This window comes from Rutilus rutilus (genome assembly GCF_951802725.1).
Source record: "Rutilus rutilus genome assembly, chromosome: 23".
In the NCBI taxonomy this organism is placed as follows: Eukaryota; Metazoa; Chordata; class Actinopteri; order Cypriniformes; family Leuciscidae; genus Rutilus; species Rutilus rutilus.
Window position 1 is genome coordinate 15,056,811 of NC_140233.1, and position 27,762 is coordinate 15,084,572.

General features: G+C 36.2%; 1 protein-coding gene across 1 annotated transcript in view; it reads right to left on the reverse strand.

Moving 5' to 3' along the window:
- Nucleotides 1-7,486: 7,486 nt before the first annotated feature.
- Nucleotides 7,487-27,762, reverse strand: part of magi2b (membrane associated guanylate kinase, WW and PDZ domain containing 2b) — a gene marked incomplete at its 3' end in the record, with an annotated part of 85,795 nt that continues 65,519 nt past the window's right edge. Inside the window, exons 12-22 of the mRNA XM_084397647.1 lie at nt 23,764-23,795; nt 18,596-18,773; nt 17,573-17,688; nt 15,704-15,899; nt 13,691-13,870; nt 12,698-12,883; nt 12,240-12,621; nt 10,005-10,197; nt 9,093-9,236; nt 8,026-8,164; nt 7,487-7,620 (exon numbers count right to left, since the gene is read on the reverse strand). Of these exons, the coding sequence (XP_084253773.1) occupies nt 7,487-7,620; nt 8,026-8,164; nt 9,093-9,236; nt 10,005-10,197; nt 12,240-12,621; nt 12,698-12,883; nt 13,691-13,870; nt 15,704-15,899; nt 17,573-17,688; nt 18,596-18,773; nt 23,764-23,795 (1,880 nt within the window). The remainder of the gene's footprint in view (nt 7,621-8,025; nt 8,165-9,092; nt 9,237-10,004; nt 10,198-12,239; nt 12,622-12,697; nt 12,884-13,690; nt 13,871-15,703; nt 15,900-17,572; nt 17,689-18,595; nt 18,774-23,763; nt 23,796-27,762) is intronic.

Here is a 27,762-nt window from a genome sequence, read left to right on the forward strand (position 1 = left end):
TCTTTTTCAGAAGATGTCTAATAGAGCCCCCTAATAAAACACAGAGAGCTGGAAATTTCCATCAATGGCGGGGAAAGAGTTAAGAATTACATAACTGGGGTTAATGAAAGAACTGCAGAGGAATTGTGAGTTGATGAAAAGCTATGCTTAATTAAATCACAAAAATGAATAAATCATTTGAAAATATAAGATAAATATGATTAAACAAATACAATGATTGAACTAAAAATAGGAATATTTTATTTGTTTACCTGCATGTCAATGTGACCATTATCTGACACCAGAGCACGTGTTGTGCTATTGTGCAATTATTGAAAAATGTACTTAAAATCTCAGGGGTCTCCAAAGTGTCTGGCAAAAAAAAGGTTTGAGAATATTGCATTACATGAACAAATCAATAATAAAAGGCAATGACATTACACATTCGAAGTTTTCCAGGTTTGTCCAGACTTTTGTACAGATCAATAATCAGTGAAGGTCTCTGGATATGATGAAGACACTGTTGTCTGTTTCACAGCTATATATCAGCAGTGTTTAGTAACTTGCATATTTATTCAACTCATACCTGGTGTAAATGAGAGGTGCTTCAAATGTAGAAGCGTCACAAATTGTTTTACATGGCCCTTCTAAACTATATGATGCACAATAGGATTATGAATAATTTACTGTCATTGTGTGGCTATGTAATAATGTAATTCATAAAGTAACAGTAATCTGATTATGAGCATTTTATACTATAATCTAATTACGTAATCCAGATTACATGCAATCAGTTACTGCACTGCACTGCACACACACACACACACACACACACACACACACACACACACATATATATATATATATAAATAAACAAAAATATAAACACACACATATACATTATATATATACATATAGGCTATATATATATATATATACACACACACACACACACACATAAGTATTCAAGTGTCAAGAAGTGTGTTTAATTATTTTTCAGTACGATGAATAACTGCTCACACAATCAGACATGAGTATAATCAGAACTATAAAAAGAACTTTAGACCTTGTCAGAGTTTATTTAACAGTATATCAGAATATCATACAGGTAAACAAGATTTTAGCAAAATTTATTATATCCGTACTGTTGCATTTCATAAAAATATTTGATCACTTAGTCTTTGAAACTATCAATAATACATTAAACCATATTTATAGGAGTACAGCTGTACAAGGTAAATACACATCTAACACTAGACAGTAATATTGATCTGAATGGGCCCCGGTACGTGCCATCTTTCACAGATTCAATATTTTCTTCCGTAATATAAAATGTTTTTTTTCTTTTTTTTTTCTTTGTCTTATTTTCACAGCAGGCAGGATACAGCTTCAAACAGTAAAAGCTATGAGCTGTGCAATAAATGCATCTACCTTATCCTTCACCGTTTCTCGCAGTCTGTCTCTCCATGTAAACAGCAGTTTATTCTAGCACACTGCACCCGATGATGGAATCAATGGAGACTACAAATATTATGTGCTAGCTACAAAAATCATCAGGGAGATATGAACAGGGAGCATTTTATTGTGGCACACATTACTAATATACACTATCTTGTTTCCACTGCAAAAAACAAAAGAAAAAAAACCTTCTGATTCATTATTTTCCTGTTGTTTTCCATCAAAAACTCTAAACATCCTTAAAACAAGATGAATCTACTCAATATTATATATATATATATATATATATATATAATAAACTTAAGATACACTTAGGGCCCTATTTTAACGATCTGAAACGCAAGTATCAAGCGCGAAACGCACGTAACTTTGTGGGCGGATATCGGGCGCTGTTGCTATTATACCGGCGGGATAAATAACTCTTGCGCCCGACGCAAATCTAAAATGGGTTGGTCTGAAATCTCCCTTCATTATTCATAGGTGTGGTTTGGGCGTAACGCGAAATAAACCAATCAGAGCGACATCTCACATTCCCTTTAAGAGCAGGAGTGCTTGTTCCATGGCGGATTGCTATTATAACGGCGGATTTGCCAGGCGCACGCCAGGAGCACTTCACAGCCGAGGAGACCGACGTTCTCGTCAGGGCCGTAAAACACAGAGAAGTGACGTTGGGGATGGGAGAAACACACCCAAATTAACTTCGGTTAAACAGGCGTATGATAATTTGGGTAAATGTGTAAGCTAGATGTATGCTTTTATAATAAACTGTCTGTCTGTCTATCTATTGTAATAATGTATGATTTGCAAAAATGAAAACTGCTGCTTCTGTGTAGATGAGAGAATCAAAGTGTATGCGCGTTGTGCACACGCTACATTGATTATGGCCAAGCATGCGCCCTTAAAATAGCATATGAATAACATGCGAAAAGCGCCACTGACTTTAGACTAGGTTTTTCCTGGTCAGTGGTGGAATTGTTTTCTAAACCTGCAAAATAGCACCAGGGAACGTTTGCGCCGGAACACGTCTCCTCTCTTCGCTGAACCGCCCCCGGGAGCGCAAGTGTATTTCTTAGTTAACCGACGTGCGTCTGTGGAGGGGAAAGTCCGCTGTGCGCGGGTGCAAAATAGGAATGATACATGCGTCGGTGTACAAAGTCAATTGCGCTGGGTGCAAGATAGGGGCCCTTAATCTGTTTTGTTATTTTTCATTCACACATTTCAAAAGTATGACAAATTTCCACTAAATTGGATTGAGTAATGGATAAATGGTGTACAGATGGGTTTTTGTAAGAAAAACTTTAACTTTTCGGGTCAGAGGTCACTCTTCCGCCGGATCTAGACTCGCGCACGGCCGTTGCCAGAAGCCAGTGATTATAGTTTATTACGTTTTAAATATAGATTTTTTTTAATAAAAACGCTTCTCTTCAGAAGGCCTTTATTAACTCCTGGAGCCGTGTGGATTACTTTAATGATGGATGGATGCGCTTTTTTCAAAATCTCAGTTACTATTCACTCCCATTATAAAGCTTGGAAGAGCCAGGATATTTTTTTAATATAACTCAGAGTGTGTTCGGCTGAAAGAAGAAAGTCATATACACCTAGGATGACTTTATGGTAAATTATGGGATAATTTTCATTTTTAGGTGAACTATTCCTTAAACTTATTTAAAGGATGTTTAGAAAATGTTACAGGAAAACAATGTTTTTTTTGTTTTTGCAGTGTTGAGAAGTAGGAATGTGATAAGCTTAAACTGATATGCAACATTTTCAATACATCTCTGGATGCAGTTTCAGGATATCCTGTAGTTCAAGAAACCGCTTGAAAATCCGGAAATACATTCCACATACCTCAAAAACAATTGAATTGGCACAGATATCAGCCTGCGATCAGAATGACAGGTGCTGAGCAGCATAAGACAATTTCACAATTAAATGAATACAAAAAGAGGTGAAACACTGCATGGCATCGAACCCTCCTCCATCACTGTAAATGTTTCTGTTGATCGCTATCACCGTATGAAACGCATTAACACACAGTCTCCTCCCTCGATTGAAAAGTTCAGAATGACAGAGGTTTGGATAAAACAGCGTTTGCCGCAACAAACACAAAATCTTGATATATTATCTCCTTATTTTCTCATGACGCTGTCCACATGTGCCAGATCAGAATTTTTGATCTTTATACATTTTCACTAACAAAATATTTTCACGAGATCAGAAAAAATTGGCAAAGTTTGTCACCCTGAAATCAAAGGTGACAACAAAAGATCAGCTCTTAAGATGTTTCTATTTTTTATGTAAAATGCATATTTCATACTGCTCTTTTTCCTGCCAGTAAGGCACTCTGCCCCATACAACTGGGTCCCACCCATTCATGCTAGAGAGACCCTGATCATGCCCAAATCATTGAAAAACATCCTTTTTCCTCACCTCCCAGCTGAACCTTAACCGTGTCTTAACCAGGTGTGAGTGTCAAACGATAAACCGAAAGCCACTGGAATTTAAAGTTCACGATAAATGGCCGATATTGAAATTCCATACCATTTTGTTTAAAAAAAATAAAACACAAAAAAATAACAATCAATCATTTTAAATGCTACAAGTGAATTTAGGCATCACAACATTATAATGTACAGTATGAAAAAATTATATTCATTGTGAGGTTTGCTAAAGATCACATTTAATAGTGTTATTACATTATTTATATTTTTACGAGTGAGTGTTAGATGACAGCAAGAGAAATCTAAACGTAAAAACGTAAACGAGCAGGCAAAATTAAATACCCAATATCAAACTCGGCCAATAACAGATATGGTAACCAAAATCTCGCACCATTTAAAAAAGTAAATGGAAAAAATGCTAGGTAGCCCCGCACATAATTACATCTTATTGGTCCAAAATCCACATTTACATATATATAGCCCCCTCCATAAGTATATATCATTGGTCTAAAATTCACATTGACATGTATGTAGCCCCACCCATAATTACATCTCATTGGTCCAAACTCCACATTTATGTGTATATAGCCCCACCCATAGTTACGTCTTATTAGTCCAAAATCCACAATTACGTGTATGTAGCCCCACTTAATGTTAAAGCTACACTGTGTAGGATTTACTCCCATCAAGCGGTGAAATTGTATATGACTACCAACTGAATATTACTTTCTAGCTCCTCCCATTGTGAGGGCGTTTTAACTCCTACGGTGGCGTATTATTTCAAATCCGGCAGTCGCGAGTAATCTCCCTCTCGCATTCGACACGCCGCCACTGCGTGTAAAAACGCGAAAGGCTAAGCTTGTATGTCCCTCTTTGTCTAGTGTATTTTCAAGATGGAGGCGCAACATGGCTTCCGCCATTCGAGCGACTCGCTCGTATGTATTCTAAATGGCAGATTATACACTTTATTAGTTGGCTGAAGTGATTACACATTAATGAGAACGTATCATTTTGAAATAACAATGTGTTTTTTGCTAAAAATCAACTTAAAATATTACACAGTGTAGCTTTAATGTTGCACACATGTTAATGGTCCAAAAATCCACATTGCTGTTTATTACACATCTAATACATTCTGACTAGATGTGTTTTTTGCGCTATGTAGTGTTTGGAGCGAATAGGCAAATTATTGTTTTGTCGCACTTGGTTAAGACACGGTAAAAGACTACATGTCTCCTGGTCTCAGACCAAACTGCCCTGAAAAACTCCCTCCTTTTTTAATTAGCTCCGCTAATTAGCTCCCATGAACTACGGAGCCATCAGAGACGTGGGAAAGAAGCTTGTGAGGTGTAAGATGGCACCCCAAATCCACAGTGGCGGCACACAGTACAGGCCCAACGAGGCCGGAATGACGCACCGAGGCTTCAGAAACATCTGCGGCCCTTCTTCGGTTCAGTTTGCGACGTAACCGAACGTTTGGCTGGGTGGGTTCATCGATAGACTAAACCATACTAACGTAACACATTGTCTTGGGTTCTAAAGGGATACGTCCATGCGGCAGATTTGGCGATTGATATGCATTTACCTCCCATAATTCAGCCCGAATGGGTCGGCGTGATACTTTACCTTGTATCTCCATCATGGCGGCCTCCTTTTATATTTACTGTCAGTGTTTTACAATGTCTGTGGTGACGTGTTTTTTTTTCCCATCAGACACATGATGAAACTCAATACTAAAACGTTGAAGTTCTCAACTCTGAAGTTTGTGTGTTTCTTCGGGAATCTCTTTTCATGCTACACATATATTTGCGATATTTGACCCCCAGTAGGGGCTCGTTCTCAACATCTTGAAATGATACAAAAAATAAACAACCTCTACAAGATAAACAAATAGAGAGAGCTCGGGTCCACAGAACGGAAGAACGAGGTGTTGAAAGTTCGGCTCGTTCCCCTGCGAGAAGCTTCCGCTCTGGAACCGGAATTAAACAGCGAGAGGGCGAGCCACGCGTCTTTGGCTGCCGTTCATCTGGATCGTTCAGAAAAACTCTTGGATCAGCGACTATATGAAAAGCAAGTTGGATGCGACAATCCATTTGAGGTCGATGTGTCTCCATCTGTTCTTAATATTTCGACTTTTATGATCCATCTTCTCTGTTTTATAGGCTGTTCAAATCACAGCTCTTACAGGTGGACCTGCCACCCTTTGTTCCGCAGGCGAAGCCCCACAAAACTGACCATGAGGGGTGCTGTGATTGGTCCAGACTGTCACAGAATGCCACTGAAAGTCCAGGGTTTGAGGCTGGATGAGATGACAGGTGACGGCGAAGGGCAATGTCACGCTAGCGGGGTGAGACTACTTCCGACAAGGCAGGGGCGGCTGGAGAGACAGCACTCCGGGAGGCGGCACTGTCTACCGGGAAACATAAAGAACCTGTGAATCACCCGATACACCTGACTGCACATCAAGGTTACTGCCAACGGACACAACAGAAGATCGGGGAGCGATGGACTGAAACATTTTAGTAGCATTTCCAGTAACAAGCTAATTTAGCATTAGCATGACATGTAACGTAACGCAATGATGCCATCCCTCATCCGTAACATTGGTAAGTTTGATTCATATTAGTGAACTGGTTCGTTTGGATGGTTTATGTAAATTAATTACTTCTAAAAATGATTCATGAGTCTGTGTGGTCAGTTATATCTTTTGCATAGTCAAATATTTTATGAAATACAGCATTCATTACTGTATTTCCAACTTAGTACATATGTATATACATAATTTGTATTATAAACATTTATATAAATAAAAAAACATACATACATATGAATTATGAAAATAATTCCATGAAATCTGATCATAAAGGAAGTTATTGAAATATAAATGCAAATATGAATATATAGTTATTACTCTGATATATAAATGCAAATCAAAATCTACATGTAAATCAAAATATTTACTTATAAATCTGAATACATATACCTAGTATAAATATATAGATATAACAGTAAATCGTGTATTTGTAGTTATAAGTCTGAAAATCCTACAAATATAAAAGCAAATCTGAATATATAGTTCTAATTCTGAATATATAAATGCAGATGCATATAGTTTTAATTCCTGAAAATGTAAACGAAAATTCTGAATGTATATTTCTGAATCTTGATTATGTAAATGTAAATCCTGTAAATATAAATATTTAATAAGAAGTTAATTTTAAATAAATAAGAATAAATAATTCTCTTCTTAAATAAGAATTAAATAAAAATGAATAACCCTTTGCTAAATTCCACCCCCATATTTTTAATCCATATAATTTTATCGAATTTTAGGGTAATTTAGAAATGATTCAATAAATACTTCTCTGGTTGTAAATAATCTTATAGTCATATTTTTAAATATCGCCCCTTGAATAACTTAATTTAATAATTTAATAAGTTAACTACTTTAATGCTTCCCCAACACTGTCATTCACAGTGACACAAAACTACACACAAGCACATTTTTCGACCAATCACAGTCTAGCTAAAAAATACTCAGACATGCAGTGTATGCTAGCGTGTCAATGCAAACACAAACAGAACAGAAGCAGAGAGAAAATCGACAGTTATAGAAGAAACGCAAGCAGAAAGACGTGCAGGATGCCACGAACCGTGTCTTTAGAGTGTCCCATTATGAAGAAATAGGGTGAGGCTAGAGTGTCGCTTTTCATGCACATGGAAAGGTTGGTAGATACCATTCCTACAGGACAGGAAGTAAAAGACTGAACTATTGCATTGCACAGAAGAGTTAGAAAAACAGAGCAGCTGATAGAAGAGAGGAGTTAAGACAACATTGGTTACAGGCTACCAGACGTTACATCACTAAATGAAAGTTCACTGAAAGTTTAATTGATATAGTGAGTCATCAAAGGCTTTTAAGCTTTTAACAGAAAGCTTTAAGCTAAAGCAAACCGTCAAGATCACAGTGTAGCGCTTGAGCGATTGTTCCCCGTTGCACTCCAATAAGAGCATTTATGAGCTTATTTATGGGCCAAAATCAGCAGGTTTTTAGTTTTAAATCATGATTATCAATTCTACGTTCATCTGAAAAGTTGCTAATGGCTATAGAAGCTTTTATTTTGGCTGTGTGTATTGCGATACTCACCATATTCCGGCACCTGTCCCGTGCCCCTCTTCAACAGCAGACGCACTCGACGTCCACCGGCCTTGATGAGCTCGATGGCGCGAGCGTGACTCATGTCTCTCGTACTCTCACCGTTAATTTCAATAATCTGATCTCCAACCTGCGGACATGAGGAATATCAGGAGGGGATAGTTTGAGTCAGTATCACCCTGAAGGTGTTTATAGTATGATATAACTGACCAATCAGAATCAAGTATTCTAGAGAGTCGTGTGTTAAGTGCAAATACACTACCATTCAAACGTTTGGGGTCTGTACCATTTTTTATGTCTCTTAAGTGTCTTCAGCTCACCAAAGCTGCATTTATTTGATCAAAAATACATTAAAAACAGTAATATTGTTGAATAATATTACAATAGAAAAAATAAGTATTTGAATTTGAAAACGTAATTTATTCCTGTGATATCAAAGATGAATTTTCAGCATCATTACTCATCATTTGCTGCTCAAGAAACATTTCTTATTATTATCAATCTTGAAAACAGATATAATTTATATTTATATTATATTATATATGCTTAATATGCTTTATATTTTTGTGGAAAATGTTTTTCTTTGATGAATAGGAAATTCAAAAGAACAGAATTTAATTGAAATAGAAATCTTTTGTAAAATTATGAATGTCACTTTTGATCAATTTAAAAAGGGATATGGTGAAGGAAAAAAATATTTGTCATTGCTTTTGCATTCCCCCGAAAAACCTTTGTTATTTTTCCTCCTATTTCATATTTTGTTTCCACCACCATGTCCTTTTACGGGCTCTGTAATTTAATGCATCCTTGCTAAATAAAAGTATTAATTTCTTTAAAAACAAAAACTAAACTTTTGAACGGCAGTACATGTTGCAAGCCAAATATACTTTTACATAAATAAAAGCATTTTTTCTTACACAGGGTGAAACGTTCAAAATAGATCTTAACAGTTTGAGAGTGAGACTCTCATTTGTAAAAGTGCAATTATCGAAAGCCTTTTCCTTCTAACAGTTTGAACTGACAATCTCAGACCGCACGTGTCTGAAGAGTTTTCTCACCCTCATTCTGCCGTTGCGGATCGCAGGTCCGTCCTCAGCCAATCTCAGCACAAACAGGTCCATTTTATATTCCCGTCCCCCGCGGATACTAAAGCCAAATCCCTTCACACTTTTCTCCAGTTCCACAGTGAAATAGTCATAGTCCTAGAAAAATTTAAATAAATAAAAAATCTAAGTGTGGCATGCTGCTTTTCAAGACACCCCCCACATTTGACTTTTATTTAGCTTTTATCAAATTTAATATTAATTTATTTTTATTTACTTATTACTAAAAGAGCCAAAAAAATCATTATATGAGATAAAATACATATACATACATATACACATACACACACACACATATATATATATATATATATATATATATTACCCCCACATTTGACTTTTATTTAGCTTTTATCCAATTTATATTTATTTACTTATTACTAAAATGACCAAAAAATGACATTTAAAATCATTATATGAGATAAAGAAATGCATATAAATAGTTGTAAATATATATTGTATATGTATATGTATATATGTGTGTGTATATATATATATATATATATATATGTATGTATGTGTGTGTGTGTGTATTTTTATGTATATATACAGTATATATTTACAAATATTTAAATGCATTTTTTTATCTCCTATAATGATTTTAAATGTAATTTTTGGTCATTTTAGTAATAAGTAAATAAATATAAATTAATATTAAATTTGATAAAAATGTATAAATAACATTTTATTCAGTGCATAAAAGGTCCAGAACAAATACAAATGCTCAATATCTTCTACACAAAAACAAATGAAGAGATAAAATATTGAAAAGCTTTAAATGGAGATTTTCCGGCTGCATTGTACTGTTATCGTTCCGTCCTCTGAATATCAAGTATTATTTTTCAGCGATAACACGAGCAGTTTCACCTGTGGTCTGTAATCGGCGATGGAGTGTTGTCTGTAGTCTATCAGAGCAGGAGGGTGTCTGTACTCCATGGTGGGCGGCTGTCTGTAGTCTGCTACAGGTGGATGTCTGTAGTCCACCGGGGGCTGTCTGTAGTCCGTGTATGCAGCTTGGCAGATATCGGGTTTAACATCCTGCCTGGCTTTTACTTCCGACCTGCAGTTACCAACAAGATCAAATGAAGCGATCTTGTCCCGCAATTCACTACACGTTTCCCACAGAATTCAAGTTCAAACCATCTAAACTCTCTGAGAATGTTGCTTTGAATACTATTACGTCTTATGTACAATAAAAACAACATTTTGTGAATATATTTTACGCCTAGCGATGACCTTTGCTTCTCTCGGACCATGTGACCAGCTCTTTGCTCATATGCTATTTATTAAATCTCAGTTCCCATCTTTCATAATGCATAAATCAGAGAAGTCTTGAGCCAACCCTGGGAAAAAAACCCTGCTTGAGAGGAAAAGCATGTATTATTGAAGAGGTAAATTATTTATTTTGAAGTGTTAAGTGATGTTACTCGGGCAGGTACGAGAGAAAGACAGCAGATGCTTGAAGAGTTATGTGAGATTGCCCAAGGCAGTTGGGTTGAGCCCGAAGACTACCTGAGTGAAACCTTGGACACATGGGGAGAAAAAACAAACAAAAACAAGAATAAAAATGAAGAGATTTAGGTGGGTCAATCTCGTCAAGAACATGCCTGACTCATTTTCACTCATATTCAGTAGAATATGAAATTAAATATATTATCTTTTTTTTAATTTTTATTTTTATTTTTTTTATTGAATTTAAAATCATTTTAATAAAAATAAAAAACACTATTCATTTATGTTTTATATTTTGCAAACAATGGAACCTGATTTTGTACCAGTGAAGATTTCTTGCATTGAAATGTGAAAATGAAGAATCATTTGTTCAAAAAAGCTCATTACCACAATGAAAAACAACATTAAATGCTATTTAAATTGTAAACTAAATTGTAACTTTTTAAATTTTTAAAAATCCATGTTATTTTTATTGTAGTACATGAGAATTTCCATTTAGAACTGATAATTACATAACATCCGGATGAATTACAGTAATGCACATTTGGGGGAGGAAATGTGCTTAATTGTGATGAAAATTGTATAAAAAAAAAAACAAATCTCTGTATAAAAATGGTACAATTAGTACAGTCTTCATTTTCTTTATGCAATATAAATGTGCTTAACTGTGATGAAAAATAATGTCAAGGCAAAAAACCTTTACAATATAAAAACAGTCAGATGGATAAATGGATGGATGGTTGAATAGACACAGATGGATGGATGGATGGATGGATGGATGGATGGATGGATGGATGGATGGAACGATCAATAGATAGATAGATAGATAGATAGATAGACTGATAGATGGAACGATAGATAGATAGATAGATAGATGGAACGATCAATAGAAAGATAGAACGATACATAGATGGATTGATGGAACGATAGATAGATAGATAGATAGATAGATAGATAGATAGATAGATAGATAGATAGATAGATAGATAGATAGATAGATAGATAGATAGATAGATGGAAGGATGGAACGATCGATAGAAAGATAGAATGATACATAGATAGATAGATAGATAGATAGATAGATAGATAGATAGATAGATAGATAGATAGATAGAACGATACATAGAACGATACATAGATGGATTGATGGAACGATAGATAGATAGATAGAAGGATGGAACGGTCGATAGAAAGATAGAATGATAGATAGATAGATAGATAGAATGATGGAATGGTCAATAGATAGATAGATAGATAGATAGATAGATAGATAGATAGATAGATAGATAGATAGATAGATAGATAGATAGATCGGTCGATAGAAAGATAGAATGATAGATAGATGGATTGATGGAACGATAAATAGATAGATAGACAGATAGACAGATAGATAGATAGATAGATAGATAGATAGATAGATAGATAGATAGATAGATAGATAGATAGATAGATAGATAGATAGATAGATAGATAGAAGCATGGAACGGTCGATAGAAAGATAGAACGATAGATAGATGGATTGATGGAACGATAAATAGATAGACAGACAGATAGTATACAGATCACAACCTTTTCTGTTCATGTTTTCTTTTCTGTTCAAACTTTAATATTATATTAGACATGACAATTATAGATTCGGGCAAACAGTACCTGGTGTCATGAAGGTACAGCTGTGGTGGCACCGGCACTGATCCGACTGAGGTAGGTTGAACCCCCGGGATGCCTGGATCCACAACAGGAGCAGCCTGAGTCCCCACTGAGCCCGACTGCATGGCCTCCAGGCCGGGCTGACTCACAGGGAGACTGCTCTGAGTCACTGGGGGGCTGCCATGGGGAGCTCCGGGGCCCGGCTCCATCAGCAGAGGGCTGGGCTGTGTGGTGGCCGGGCTGGGGTGGGGCGCTGGTGGGCTGGGGTGAGCCACGCTCGGGCTCTGCTGGGCTGCTGGGCTGGACTGAGTCTGAGGGCTGTGCTTCTGGGCCACCATGGGACTCTGCTTCTCCGATGTAGGGGCCGAATGAGCACCGTTTACGTCTAGGGCACAAAATGATTGTGTTTTCAAAGGAAGAAGACCGAAATCTTTCTTTATTGTGACGTACTCTGATCATACCTTCCTCTGGGATGATGTGCAAGGTGACAGTGAGTCCAGCGTCTTTGATCAGCTTGACAATGTCAGCGTGAGGCATGTTGATAATAGACTGACAGTTGACAGCCATGATACGATCACCAACTTTCAGCTTCCCACAGCGATCGGCCGGACTGCCCTCGATGATGCGGCCGATCTTATGTGGCACAGCTACAAAACATATGAATGGTGAATTTGATGGAAAATATTTTGGTCATATTTCAGTTAAAAAAAACTATAATAAGAAATTAATATAAAAGGAATATAATATTTTCCATAAAGAAAATTAAGTCTATTTTAGTACTGTTAATTCTTTTTAACATTGAAACTGAATTTTCAGCACAATCCCGTAGTTATAAATATTTATGAATTTATCATTTATAAAAATTACTATAATAATATTCTCAATATTCTTCGGCTTCAAATAGGCTTCATTTTCTATAATAATAATAATAAATATTGAATGTTAATATAATTAAAAATATTTAATAACATTAGTATTATACATTTATTTTATATTTATAATTTATATAACATTATAAATATAAAAAACTATTATAAATATTCTCAATAGTAATCTTAATGGTTCTAAAATAGGTTTAATTTGCTTTAATAATAATAATAAATATAAGAATATAACCAATATATTGGTATCAATATTACTATTATAAATGTATTTTATATAAATATTTATTACTTTTCTTAATAGTAATCTGCAATATTTTGCAATATGCAACAAAAAAAATCTCATTTCTTTTTTCAATTATTTTGGGATGAATAAGTGCCGAACAGATTTGTATTATTTTACATGTTATTTGAAGATGTATCAGCTTCCTTCCTTTGAAATGCAATGACTTTTTTATGATATAGGGCCTGATCCCAGACTTTCAATACATTTTAAAATATTACCATGTGTAAAAGAATGCAATAGTGTTCACCAGAGCAACAGGGTGGCAGCTGTGTGAAGAGGGGACTTACTTATTGTGTTTGTGGTCTCTGGACGGTTGAGGGAGCTGATGATGACAAAACCAAAGCCTTCGCTTTCCTTGCGGTGTATAACAACATCAGTGGTGGGGGGTAAGTTGACCGGACACACTGCATGACCGCGGGGAGAACTGCTTTGATTGGCCGCGGCACCGTTTTCCTCGCATGGCTGGCCTGCAGGTGGCAGCACACACAATCTCAGCCAATGCAAACACAAACCACAGCAAGACTCATGCTATTACACAGAAATTACGCTTTTACTTATTGATAATGTAATTAACCATTAACACTGTAAAGCCTGACGTATGGAAAATATTCAGAAAAATATTCACAAAAAACATTTATTTAAATGCAACGGCTTGATTGAACCTTTCGAAAAGATATATATATATATATATATATATATATATATATATATATATATATATATATATATATATATATGAAGAGTTCAGATGCAAAAGCCTCTAAGTGCCATCTGAAATTTTCTTTTAGAATGATCATTTTTATCAAGCTCGTATATTTAAATTCAATAATTTCACTTAAATGGCAATAAAGATTACCTATTAATTGTCATTTAAGTGAAATTACTGAACTTAAATATACGAGCTTGATAAAAATGATCAATCTATAAGAAAATTTCAGATGGCACTTAGAGGTTTTGCATCTGAACTCTTCATATATATATATAAAAATGGTTTAGTTTTGTTAAGTATATTTGATACATCAGGCTTTTATGGCTCGTATTATATGATATAGTGAGAATATGGAGCTCATACTTAAGGTGGAAAAAACGAACTAAGCAAAAATATGCACTTTGGTGCAGATGCTGATATTTATATGGCCTGAATGTAAGATGAAATTCTGATAGCTTGAAATGTAAATCAATGAGATCTTTATATCACTATAGCAGAATACTTACATAAAGTGTATATAAATGTCAGTTGCCACTCTATAGCTCCCAATAATATGTCTTATTAAAATGACATTTAATTTAAAGGTGCATTGCGCAAGTCTCTGAGTTTTTGCAGAACTATGCCCCCTTCTGGCGAAACGCGAAACTGCAACCAGAGTTGTGCACGCGGTTATGTGGAGTTTGCGTTGGGGTTTGGGATGAACTAGAAGCCGGTCTTTTTGAATCCATCTTCTACTTTTGCAAAAGTCGCTTGAGTTGTCTTCGCTAATGCGGATAATGGCGGCGAATACACAAACCTGCCAGACATAGCCAGGTGAGCGTGAACGCGCATGACGTCACGCCCAGTCGATTCCGTCCCGAATCCCTCTTATTTATTTTACTGTACAGGATTATAGAGGCAATCGCAGTGATCATAGAAGGGCTCATTCAGCCCATCAGGCAATTGTTTAAGCATGTATGGGTTAGAAAAATGGGTATTTTTAACATGAAAAGTTGCTTAATGCACCTTTAATTCAGAGCTCTGTAGTTTTCATTGTGGGGGGAAAATATATATAACACAATGATGATTGAGAGATGAACAAATAAACGTTCCCCAAAAGCCTGATGTTTCATATTTCACGCTTGCATATTAACATGATTTTTCAAAAAAATGATATATAATCAAGTTAACCTAAGTTGCTTCAGTCCAGTAAGTGTTCATCTTGAAATATTACAGACAATATAAAAGTTATTCTGATATTTACTTTATAAAAGTAAAGACACATGAACCTCGATCTGTTTTTAGAATGATGCTAATTTTTTACTTGCTGAAAAGTATAAACTATCAATCAGACGACAGAAGGCACGTAGCAGCAGATTGTGTACAATAGGGTTTTCAGCAAAGTTTTAATCATGTTGATCATTTGCATATCAAATATGATACAGTAGACTTTATAGGGTTATTAAAGAAACTAAAAAAATTTAACTCCATGTAACTCATCCTAAATACCCATATTGATGAATTTGTTGCTTTATAAACCCTGACAGTGTAGTTCCAGACTGGATTTAAGGATATAATAGTTGTTTTTGTGTCACTGGAGAGTTTTGCTCACCCTGCTGCAGCAGAACCCTCCTCCTGACGGTCAAGGTGACCTGTCCGTTTCGTGCAGCCGCGTGCATGAGGTCGATGACGTAGCGGTGTGGTCTCCCCGCCACGGGCATCCTGTCAACCGAGACCAGCTCATCTCCTGGACGCAGTCTGCCGTCGCGCTCTGCGGGGCTGTTCTCTATGATTGCTCCGATCACAATCTGTGGAGAAGAATCAGTCATCACATTAATATGAACTGACATTCACAGTCTCATTATAATATTGTCATCAGTTTTACATTACATGTTTAACAGCAGTTTTCCTGACTAGCTGATGGGTTTATACATATCTAGCTTGACAGAAAGTCGCTTTACTGCTGGTATTTGTTTAAGAAAAGTAAATTAAACTAGCTAAGAGACGACCGTTAATAAACTGTCATTTTAGGGTCAAATTAGGCTTTTAACAGCCACAATTCTGCTCACAATCTGTGTGAAATAAAGCAGCACACCTTATATACAGTTGCTTTAAATGCTATCAGATGCTAATAATATTTTATATATTCCTTGGTACTGAACAAGGTTAGAGTTATTGCTAATGATAACTATTATGAGGAAGACAATTAGCAGTAAACAACAATTTGATTAACTAAAAAGAAGAAGAAGCAGTGCTAGAGTAAATCAAAGCACTAAAATTGTAAAAAATGTTTAAAAAAAAAATATATATATATATGAAATTGTACACATTTTCAAATATTTCTCAGGCCTGGCTTCAGACTAGCAATGTATTCTGTCAAAAAAACAACACGTCTGATTGACATGTAAAACAACCAATCACAGCGCCGTGTCTCTCGTCACAGGCAGATGGAACAATTTTTGATGGGATGAAATGGATGAAAACACTGAAATTAAATAAATTAAAATTAAAAAGAAAATTAGATAACTATTTATGGAAAATCCAAGATCAAAACTGAAATCAAAAATCAAAACAAAACTATTAAAGCTGGGCATTATAGTGAAAATATCTCCTTATGAGTAAGTAGTATTATTGTAGTAAATTATTGTACATCTCAAAATATAATTTTGCTGGAAATTCATCCCCACAATTTTATATACACATACATTTTTTTTGTATTTGTACGTAATAAATGTTTTTTTTTCTTCTATGCAGCAACTTAGTTTTTTTTTTTTTTTATGTTTCTTTTGAAGCTTGGTGGACACAAACTTATGTCACAAGATTATTGACATCATTACAGATGCATCATAAATCTGCGTATTTGGGTCACTTTAAAAATATATATATTTTTTTGTAATGTTACAAAAGATTTGGGTTCAAATAAAAGGCTTTTCTTTTGACCTTTCCATTCATCCAAGAATCCTGAACAAAAATATTAACATTGATAATAATTATTGAGCATCAAAATTTGCATATTAGAATAATTTTCTAATCATGTGACAGTGAAGAATGGGGTAATGATTCACAGCTTTGAATCACAGGGATATATTACTTTTAAAAAATATATTAAAATAGAAAACAGTTATTTTGAATTGTAATATTATTTCACAATATTACTGTTCTATTGTATTTTTGATTAAATAAACGCAGCCATGATGAGCATAAGAGACTTATTTCATCGTACTGACCATAAACTTTTGAATGGTAATGTAAATCACGATACAGCCCAGCTCTAATAATTACTGTAAAATTTTCAAAACTACAATAACCACTATAGTCATATACCATCATATTGTCATGGTATATGCCCAAATAAAAACACGATACTGCTAACGTCATATAAATAGCTGAAGTAAATGAATTTATCAGGTGTGTTTCCATCTGCTGCTCATGGAGCTGTACAGATATGAGCCAGTATCTGTTTATCCTGCCCCATACGAGCCTTGTCACGGGCCTCCGGACTCACAGCCTGCACCGCCTCGTCTCCACCCAGGATCCTGAAGCCGAAGCCGGTCTTCTCACGCAGCAGGTGCACTTCCACTTCCTGGTACTCCACACCTGAGGAACAAGAATAACAGATTAGATCAAGCGCACCCAATCCATGCTGCTTCCTCTGTATGTTTGACATGAAAGCAGAGATCAGGGCTTCTTCAGGAACATCAAACCATCCCTAAACCTAACCACAAGCTGAGGAATCAGAGAACGCCACACGTTATGTAGGTCGGCTCACCAACTGGAGTGCTGAACCTTCTGATGTTCTGGAGGATAAGAGTATGGTGGTAGACAGAGAGCTAAATATAGAGCCCTAAAGTCACATGGGTTACATAAATTAGCCATTGAAATGGGACTAACGGCATATGTGCTTCGCGACTTAAAGAAAGGGAAAGCAGCACAAAAGACTTGCCTGTAGAGTCTGTCAGCGTCCGAGGTGGGATTGGCTCTGTGCGAATGAGAAATGAAAGCTTCAAACTATTTATTAAAATTATTCAAAAATACTTTTGAACTATCAACTGGCTTTATGCTTTATTGAGGCTCATGTGTGGGAGGAATCTCAAGGAACCTGTCAAGGATTTTATAGGCTCATATTTCACCCCTAAATGAAAAGAGTAAGAAGTCATTGGATTGAAGAAAATGAAGCCTTTTTTCTAGTTGTGACATGATTTATGAAAATGAAGCCTTTCCATTGTCATTAATATGATGTGAAAAAAAACAACGAAATAATATAGCATAGCATAGCATAGCATAGCATAGCATAGCATAACATAACATAACATAACATAACATAACATAACATAACATAACATAACATATAACATACAGTAAATAATTATATACAGTCATTTTATTACAAAAACAAACAAACAAACAAACAAACATCCAAAAGCCATACAGTCATGAGAAACAAAACAAAAACTAACGGTCCAAAAAATGCTTCATTAATAAATGATTCGAATACACGACTTACGTCTGCTTTCGTAAATGGCACGTGACTTCTCATAGAGGTCGTAGGGGTCAGGCTTGCCCAGGTGGAAGCCCTCTGTGTCCGGAACGGAGGAGCGATGGAGCGTCTGTCCGGGATGTGGAGCGCCGTGGGGGAGCAAAGTGGCCGACAAGCTGGTCTGGGGGCTTCCTTGAGGGTCCCACTGCAAGGACAATACAGACATAGACCGGTTCGAGTGGATAATACACATGCATACACTAAAAAGTAGTGAAAATCTCCTATGTAGATCCTTTAAAAGATCAAGCAGAGACGACTGGGTGTGTCATCGTTCGGACCCCTGTCATTACTCCTGTCCTCTTTCTGAGAGGAGAGAGTTTAGCAGTCCAATCGCTCTCTGGAGGTTCAGTGAAGGAGACGAATTAAGCCCTAAGTGTGGAACTAAAGTGTGAAGCGAAGTGTCTGTGCTACAGTCATGCGCCCCGGGGGCTAATGGATCCTATTTCCTGTGAGCTGTTCATTTCACCTGCAGCTTTCTGCTTAACCTGCCAATTCCATTACGAGCCCTGAATCCAGCCGAACCGGACGGCCTCCTGAAAATGATGTACCTCACGCTGGCATGAAAGTGAACTCACATGAAATTAGATATCAAGGCTAGTTCTAGAAATACCTAAATGAGCTAAATGAAATGGTCCGTTACTTTGCAAGGCTTCGGAGAAACTTAACCTGAGATGTGTAGTCCGTTTAGTTTCTCAAACAGCATTTGTGGACCCGCAATGCAATTAAGGCATGTAAAACTAAGGAAAATTATACTAGAGAACTAAAAACCCTGGGAAGAATTTGTTTGTTGTGGGATAGTGATAAGAACAGCCTGGGTGTTCTGTTAAATATCACCTCTCGCTGGAACACTTGATTCTGATTGGCTAATTAGAATTAGCCAATCCTGCAGGTAAATATTTTTGTATAAAGGCCAGTAAGCTATGCCAAGAAAAAATATTTTTAAATAAATTATAATGAACTAAAAACTATCAATTGTATTATTTAATTTTATATCATAATTTATCTATATATATATATATATATATATATTTTTTTTTTTTTACACACACATTTTCTGCTTCCTGAACTGTGCTTTATGCAGAATTAAATGTATACATATATATATATATATATATATATATATATATATATTTTTTTTTTATATACACATATATATATATATATATATATTTTTTTTTATATACATATATATATATATATATATATATATATATATATATAAATAAATGAAAGAAAAAACTATATCTAAAAAACAGATTTATTAAAATAAAAAAATAATGCAAAATACATTTTCATGGCCTTCTTAAAAAATATATGGATAATACATTTTCTCAATTTGATCACCACTGGCCAGAGTGGGAAATAAATATTTTGGACCCTTCTGAAAGGGGTTGTATCATGCTAAAGTGGTTTATTTTGTGAAATAAATAACCAGTGAATAAAATAAATAAGAAAATCCGACAGGTTTGGAGTGACATGAGCGTGAGTAAATGATGACAGAATTTTCATTTTTGCGTGAACCCTCTTTAATATTTCAACTTCAAATGAATCCATTTTCAGAAACGAGAAGTTTTGTTTTTAAGTCCGCCAGAGCTATAAATCACACGGCATGATTGAGTCCGCGGGTCTCCGGGACAGAGGAGGAGGAATATCAATTGAGTATCACCTGCATAATCTTTGCTCGGAATAATTTCTCTTCATGATAAACACATTCTAGCGCGCATCTCTCTCTCTCACACACACACATATATTAAAAAGGCACACTTTGCTGTCGGTTAAAGCTTTTTGTTTGCTAATGCAGCAGCACAAGAGTCATACTGATTAAGTACGCCACCCATGGCGGCTGCGTTAATGCATCTGTCACCCGGGACACCTCCATGTCGGGTTTCATCAGAGTGTTATCCAGCGCGCCGGTGAACACGTGCTGAGACTAAGAACTCGTGGCTGCGGTTTGTCTCTAACAGAGATTGGAGATTGATGCTGCAATCGTTCTGAGCTGCCGAGGGATTTCGGCCATCAAACACCAGTCCAAGATCTTTGCTAAAGGACAGCGGATAGCCAGAGGTGTGCAGGAGGTCAAATCCTCTTATGTTACATAAACACATGATTCCATCATTTCTCCAGCAAACACTGACGCAGAATGTCAAAATTCCATCAGCATACCTGCAGAAATGATCTATCAATTCAAAAGCAAATATTGGCAGAAAATGCTGAAAAATCTAACACTACACAGTTTGAACTTATTCTACTTTACATATGTCTATGGGCAAATATGCAATCCAATGATTAGCCATTAAAAAAACGAAAATAAAAAAACGAAAATGTTGTAACATTTGATTCATTTATATAAAAATAGAGTATAAAATCTTTAATATAAAAATAGAATACTACTGATAAAACACATCTTTGCACTTTTTCATATGAACAACCATTTAGGATCTGTACAAACAAAATCTGTATTTGTTTGATTCACTCCAAAGAACCGACTCATTCATATGAGTCATTTGTTTGGGAATCTGACTACACTGTTACAATATGTGTTTGATTCATTACAAAGAACAATTTATTAGAGTTGCTGCACTGTATGTGTTTATTTCACTAAAAGATCCATCTCGTAAGAGCCATTTGTTTAAGGTTTGGACTACACTGGTTGCTATATATGTATTTGAGTCACTAAATAGGGCAATTCGTAAATACAGTACTTTATGTTGTGTCGAACTGTTGGCCAATTCACCTGAATTTGTATAATCTCACACGTACATTTTCATGCGATCTGCTTACGCCCCACTGACCTTATGTACAGGGGTGGACCTTCATGCTGGATTTAAAAAAAAAAATTTCTGTACAAATCCCATTGTACAAATTCATACGCAATTGCAACCTCATAAGAGTTTTCCCATGAGATCAGGGGCCGGTTTCAAAAAGTCTATAGTGTTAGACAAGTCTAAAATTTGCTTTTAGACTAGTCTAATGCAAGACTGTTTCACAAAAATAAAGACTGACTTAATTTAGACCAAAAAAATTTGACACCTTACCCCCAGGCTAACTTAAGTCTAAGGCTGCGTCTCATTTCTCTGTCTAACACGTAGCAGCCAGATAGTGGCAAGGGAAGATGACGCAAACGGCAATTGAGTGGCGTCTCATTTCGTAGTGGAACGCTCTACCCCTACCCCCCTTCACTCGGTATCGAGAAGCAAGGGGAAGACGCAGACAAAGTGGTAAGGGGAAGGGGAAGGGGTAAGACAGAGAAATGAGATAAGACTCTATGTTACCTTGGCAACCAGCAGTAACAATCAGTTACATTACAAACAGCCAAAAGAAAAGGGAAAATGGCTCATAATTTGTGGTTTGCTGACGACGTTATGGAGAGAGCTATGAGAAGGGAATATTTCCTCTTAAATATTCTTGTGCCATGTTTTTGTATCTTTTCTGTACGTCTTTAACGCTGTGCTCAACGGTCGGATTAACGCTGTTAACTGTCGTAGCAATCTTTTTCCAAATGAAACATTTCTTCTTGTTACTACATTCTCCGCTAATTTTCCCAAGTAAAATGTCCATGTAACTGTTATACTCCTCCAACAAACACATATTTCCCGCTGGGGGTAAACTGCTCTGAGCGGTTGAATGCGCTTATTCGATCCGCCATGTTTTTTGTTTTGAAAAGTGTCTTATTTTACCCAGAATTCATTGCAGTGTAGTCCTACTTAAGCTAGTCAGAGTCTTATAATAATTCGTTACATTTATATAGCGCTTTTTCTGAGACCTCAAAGCGCTTTACATAGATGGGGGAATCTCCTCAACCACCACCAATGTGCAGCATCCACTTGGATGATGCGACGGCAGCCATATTGCGCCAGAACGCCCACCACACACCAGCTTACTGGTGGAGAGGAGACAGTGATGAAGCCAATCAGTATATGGGGATGATTAGGAGGCCATTTTTAGGGGCAAATAGGGGCAAATTTGGCCAGGATGCCGGGGTTACACCCCTACTCTTTTTCGAAGGACATCCTGGGATTTTTAATGACCACAGAGAGTCAGGACCTCGGTTTAACGTCTCATCCGAAGGACGGTGCTCTTTTGGCAGTATAGTGTCCCCGTCACTATACTGGGGCATTAGGACCCACACAGACCACAGGGTGAGCACCCCCTGCTGGCCTCGCTAACACCTCTTCCAGCAGCAACCTGGTTTTTCTCAGGAGGTCTCCCATCCAGGTACTAACCAGGCTCAGCCCTGCTTAGCTTCAGTGGGCAACCAGGGCTACAGGGTGATATGGTTGCTGGCCAAAGTCTTAAGTGCTTTGTGCAACGGTCTGATTTAGATGTCTATCTGAAGTCTGACTATCTACTATGTCTAAGCCATAGTCAAAGTCTATCTTTGTGAAACCGGCCCCAGGTTGGCTCAGAAGAGCCATTCGTTCAGGAATTGAACTACTCTTCTTGCAGTGTCTGATTGGTTCAGTATTTGCAGTAGCTGTGTTGTGGCTCCACTGAATGAGTAGAGCAGGAAATGTCTAATCATTTTAGTACCGTGTTCCATCCACATTGGTGGAAGCATGTGCGAGAACTTTTAATGGAACCGAACGGTTGAATCTGTATTGAAGACTTACTTTATGAGCCTTTGAAGTTACAGCAGTTCTGTCATGACAACTCTCGGAGAGATTTTCATGATAATGGATGTGGCAATGTTAATGTCTTTGGTTTTGGCGGAAGAGATCTGCTACACTACTGCTGCAGAGCAAGTACCGAGACTTGCTACTGCCAGTACATTCACAGAAATCCTGCTGTGAGCATGTAAGACATGCTGCTGCTGCACATATAACACATGAAATAACCCATAGCAGATCTATACTGGTGGAGCTGGGGAAGATGGAGGGTTTCAAGATGCAGTGCTAACAGCAACACTACCAGTATTTAAATGTTGAGCGGCAGCTCATTGGCTGCTGATCCAACAGCAACCAATCAGCTGCGCTATGTAAATAACGATGCGATCACTACCAAATGAGTTAAGGACCTATCAGCCAGCGCCATCTAGAGTTTCATGACAGAACTTGGTATTTTAATGTCAAGGTCAGTTCAAGAACATGCAAAAACAAACAGTTGTTTGAGAAATTAAATATCTGAAATCCATTTACCTGTTTTGTGGGATCCCAGGGTGAAAAGAGGCCTGACAGAAAAGGAAAGAGAAAGATTATCATTAGATATTCCTTAAAGAGTAAATGAACACATTTTTCATATTAGTCACATAATATTTGCCCCTTCTTCTCTTCACTTCGTTGTCCTGTAGGCTCTTAAGTGAGGAAACATTATTGCATTTATTAGTGAGGTAATTACATCATTAGCTTTGATTAGCTTTGAGCAGAAGCCAGACTCTGTAAAACAGACGTGAGACACTAAACTCGATTTTTACAACTCTTGCGACTTTCAGTCAGTTCTGAATCATCATAATGAAATCATAATGGCCAGCAATGCTTTTAGCTTATGCGCTGTATCTATATCACTGTAGCTTCCTTATATCAGTATCTGTACAAATATCTTTAGTAAAATTGCACATTATATTAATATTAATAGATAATAATAAATAATTATTTTTGTCATATTTTTTGATACATCAACTCATTTATAAAAATGTATTTATGTACATACTACATGGGGATTAGATATTTTTTCTGACATTGTTTTCTTTTCTTGCTTTATGAAATAAATGCTAAAAGGTTCAGAAAAATAAACATGATTCAAAATATTTTAGTCATTATTTCACACAATTTTGAAAAATAATTCAAATGATTAAGAATATTATACTAAATATTGCTTAACATGCTTCCTAATAATAATCTAAATCACTTAAAGAATTTACAAATAAAAAGATTATTTAATAATAAAAAACCCACATTATTATTAAGTATCTTACAGACTACATTAGGTTACACAAATGGAAAGCCATTTTTAAGGGTCAGATCTGGTAGAAACAATAGTTAAAACTGCACATTCTTACAGCGAGTAAAGAACTCCCATAATACTGTTTTTCAATATTAAGTTCTCCATATAATAAAATTCATGATGTGCATTTGTGATATGACTGTAATAAGAAGAAGGTTGTTTAAGATTCATCTGCAATATGATTATACCATGGCCAGAGGTGCTGGAAGAATAATGAGTTATGACTTTTCATTTCTCAAGTCTCATGCATGTTTCTTTCAATAACATGGATTATATTGAGAGTCTTTGTGCATTCACACGCTGTACGTATGGGGTGTGTGTATGTGAGTATTTGTAGGCATGGGGGCAAGGCATTTTTATGCCTACTTAAACTAACAGGATTACATCAAACGCTATATGACCAGGACACGACTTGGCAGCGAAGAGCTAAACATAAAGCCTCGGGCAAACACGCACAGTCGTGCCACTCCATAAGTCCTCATCCTCCCCCAATACATTACAAAAGATGCCATATGGACAACAAAGACCAAAGAACTTCAGTGTAACTCACATGCAAAAAAAATGTATTCTCTTATTGATTGATTGCTTTTAATCTGACTTGAACACTGAAACAACCTTCGAAAAATTCAAAATTAGGACTAGTAGTCGAATGCCATGTTCAGTCAATGGCATCAGTCGCCTCATGCTTTCTTGAGTTTCGTTCATGTCACGACTCACGAGTCTCTCTCAGGTGAAGTCTGAAAGGTGAGGGATTCGGGGGTGATTGTCATCTCTGTGTACTCAGAGACCCAGATGGAATAGAGCCAAGAGGATGTAAGAGATCTGCTGAAATGCCACGGCCCTGATGGTATTTCCGACACTCCGGGAACTCAGTAGAGTATACTGTAGTTATCGCCTCGCACCTGTCTGTCCAGTCCTACTCGAGATGTCAATAACCCTGACAAAAGAACCGCAGAGAGGAAGACGGACAGTGATATTGTGCTCTGACTGCGGCACTAATAAGGTAGAGAAATGCTTGAAGAATTCGAAATGGGAATCGTAAGCATTTCTGGTTCCTTAACGCTTCCATCAGTGATTCTTTTAGTACTTTGGAAACATTCAGAAATAAATGCATTTCTTATTGCATTTGGAAATATTGCATTATTGCATCTTATTGCATCTACCTGCCAAATGAGATCATTTCAGATTTTAACAGACATAAATCTAATTAAATTACTGCAAGAGTTACATTTATACAGGGTGTTTATATGGGTGCAAATGCAATTCGATAACTGGTACTAACTAGGGCTGGACGAAATGTTGAATATTTGCAATATATATTTGTTATGCTTTTGCTGGCAGAATTACATGCAAGTAAATATTGCTATTTATTTCTATGTATTGTTTTGTTATAATGGTGCATATAAACAAAACCAGATTAAGTATATATTTTTTCTTTAGTTCATTTAGTGATTTTCGTGGAAAACAAGCCCTCGTTCATTTTTTTATTCGATTTTTTAATGTATTTTACTTTTATCATTTTTGAATCATCAACCATAGCTGGTTGAAATAATGGTCCCTCTTATTCAGTGTTATTAATTTTAGTATTTGTATTAATATTTCAAATTATTTTGAATTTCATATTAATTTGATGCTGTTTTAGTCATTTTCATTGTTCTTTTGTCCTTTATTATTATTTAATACATTTATTAATTATTTTATTTTATTTTTATAAAAAAAATTGCACCTAGATTTACTTTATTTCAATTACTGAAAACTATTTAATAGTTCAAGTTTACAACAACAACACTGCTTTGATTATAAAACACACATTTTTGTTAAGTAATACCTTTACAGAAATATGATATTTACAAGATATTTTTTTTAAAATATGACTCAATATGACACAATGTTGAGTTTTTTTTTTATAGCTATAATCACCCATTTCCTAATCCTAACTAAACACTATTAAATAAAAATACTATATATTATATATTTATACACATTTCTTATTTATTTAAAGAGATTAAGAGAAAAGTATTTCAACCCCGGTAAGAATTCTGGATATTTGCTCTTGTCCTGGTGAGAAATTATGCTTGTCTTGACATTTATTTGCCCATTCATCCTGTTGCTTTAAATAGATAAATCCATGTAAATTTATGTAAATTATGATAATATAAACTCTTCACGTCACTAAGAATAAATTACGTCTCCTCAATCAGCATCTATTTCAGTGTATTCCCTCAGTGCTACCTGCAGGGAAGTACCAGATTGGTCTGTTTGCTGAACGCCCCGCCCCCCTTCAGCCACTCTGCATTCTGATTCGTCAGCCTGTTTATCTCCACCAGCTCAGTGTGGGAGTCGTGCTTTAATTAGACAACTGGGGAAAAGAGCTGTTAACATGGCCGGCGCAGGCCGGACTCTTGGCAGAGCGCCGGCAGGAAACTGAATGGTCTCGCACTCAGCCAGTGAGTCACGTGGGACGTCTCTCGCTCCGTTACAAGAGGCCTTGGAGTGTTTGCCGAGCGGTCTTTTAAGACCGTAGCCTTCGATATAGTCATGAAACACGCAAAGGAGGTGAGAACAGACACACAGCGTAATTGGCAGGATGCATTGGTGTAATTACTTGATTGATAGTGGTTCAGAAAAATGGACAAGCATCTTAAGAACTCATATCAGGCTTACTTACTAAACACATGGAGAGACTTTAGCGTTCTTCAAGATCGTTTCTATTAATTGCCTCATTAATTTTCATTCTAAGAATATCCTAATTATAAAGGGTGATAAAATATTACACTCTGGATGGACATTTTAATGAAAGTAAGCACTCTGATAAGTGGACTCGCATGGAATTAGTAGATTAGCTTGGCTTCTGTCTGAATATGCTAATAACTGTCACCAGCTCTTGCCAAGAGATGATACAGTGTGCAATATTGCGAAGGCTTTGCTAAAATTTCCCCAAAACAGCTCATCAGCTTCAGTTATTCTGAAAGAAAACAGTTTGAGTCTGAAAAATTGAGATGCTCTGGCAAAGTACATCTAGGACTCTATAGTAGGAGTATTTCTCTCCTCTTATTTCAAAATCTTGACGAATCAAAGCTTAAGGCAAATTAAGCTGAAGTTCAGAGAGCTAGAAAAGACTTAAAACTGAAGCACGGATGTATACGAAGTTAGTTACTTTCCTCATTTCTACTTAAATTGTGGTTTCGTTTTCA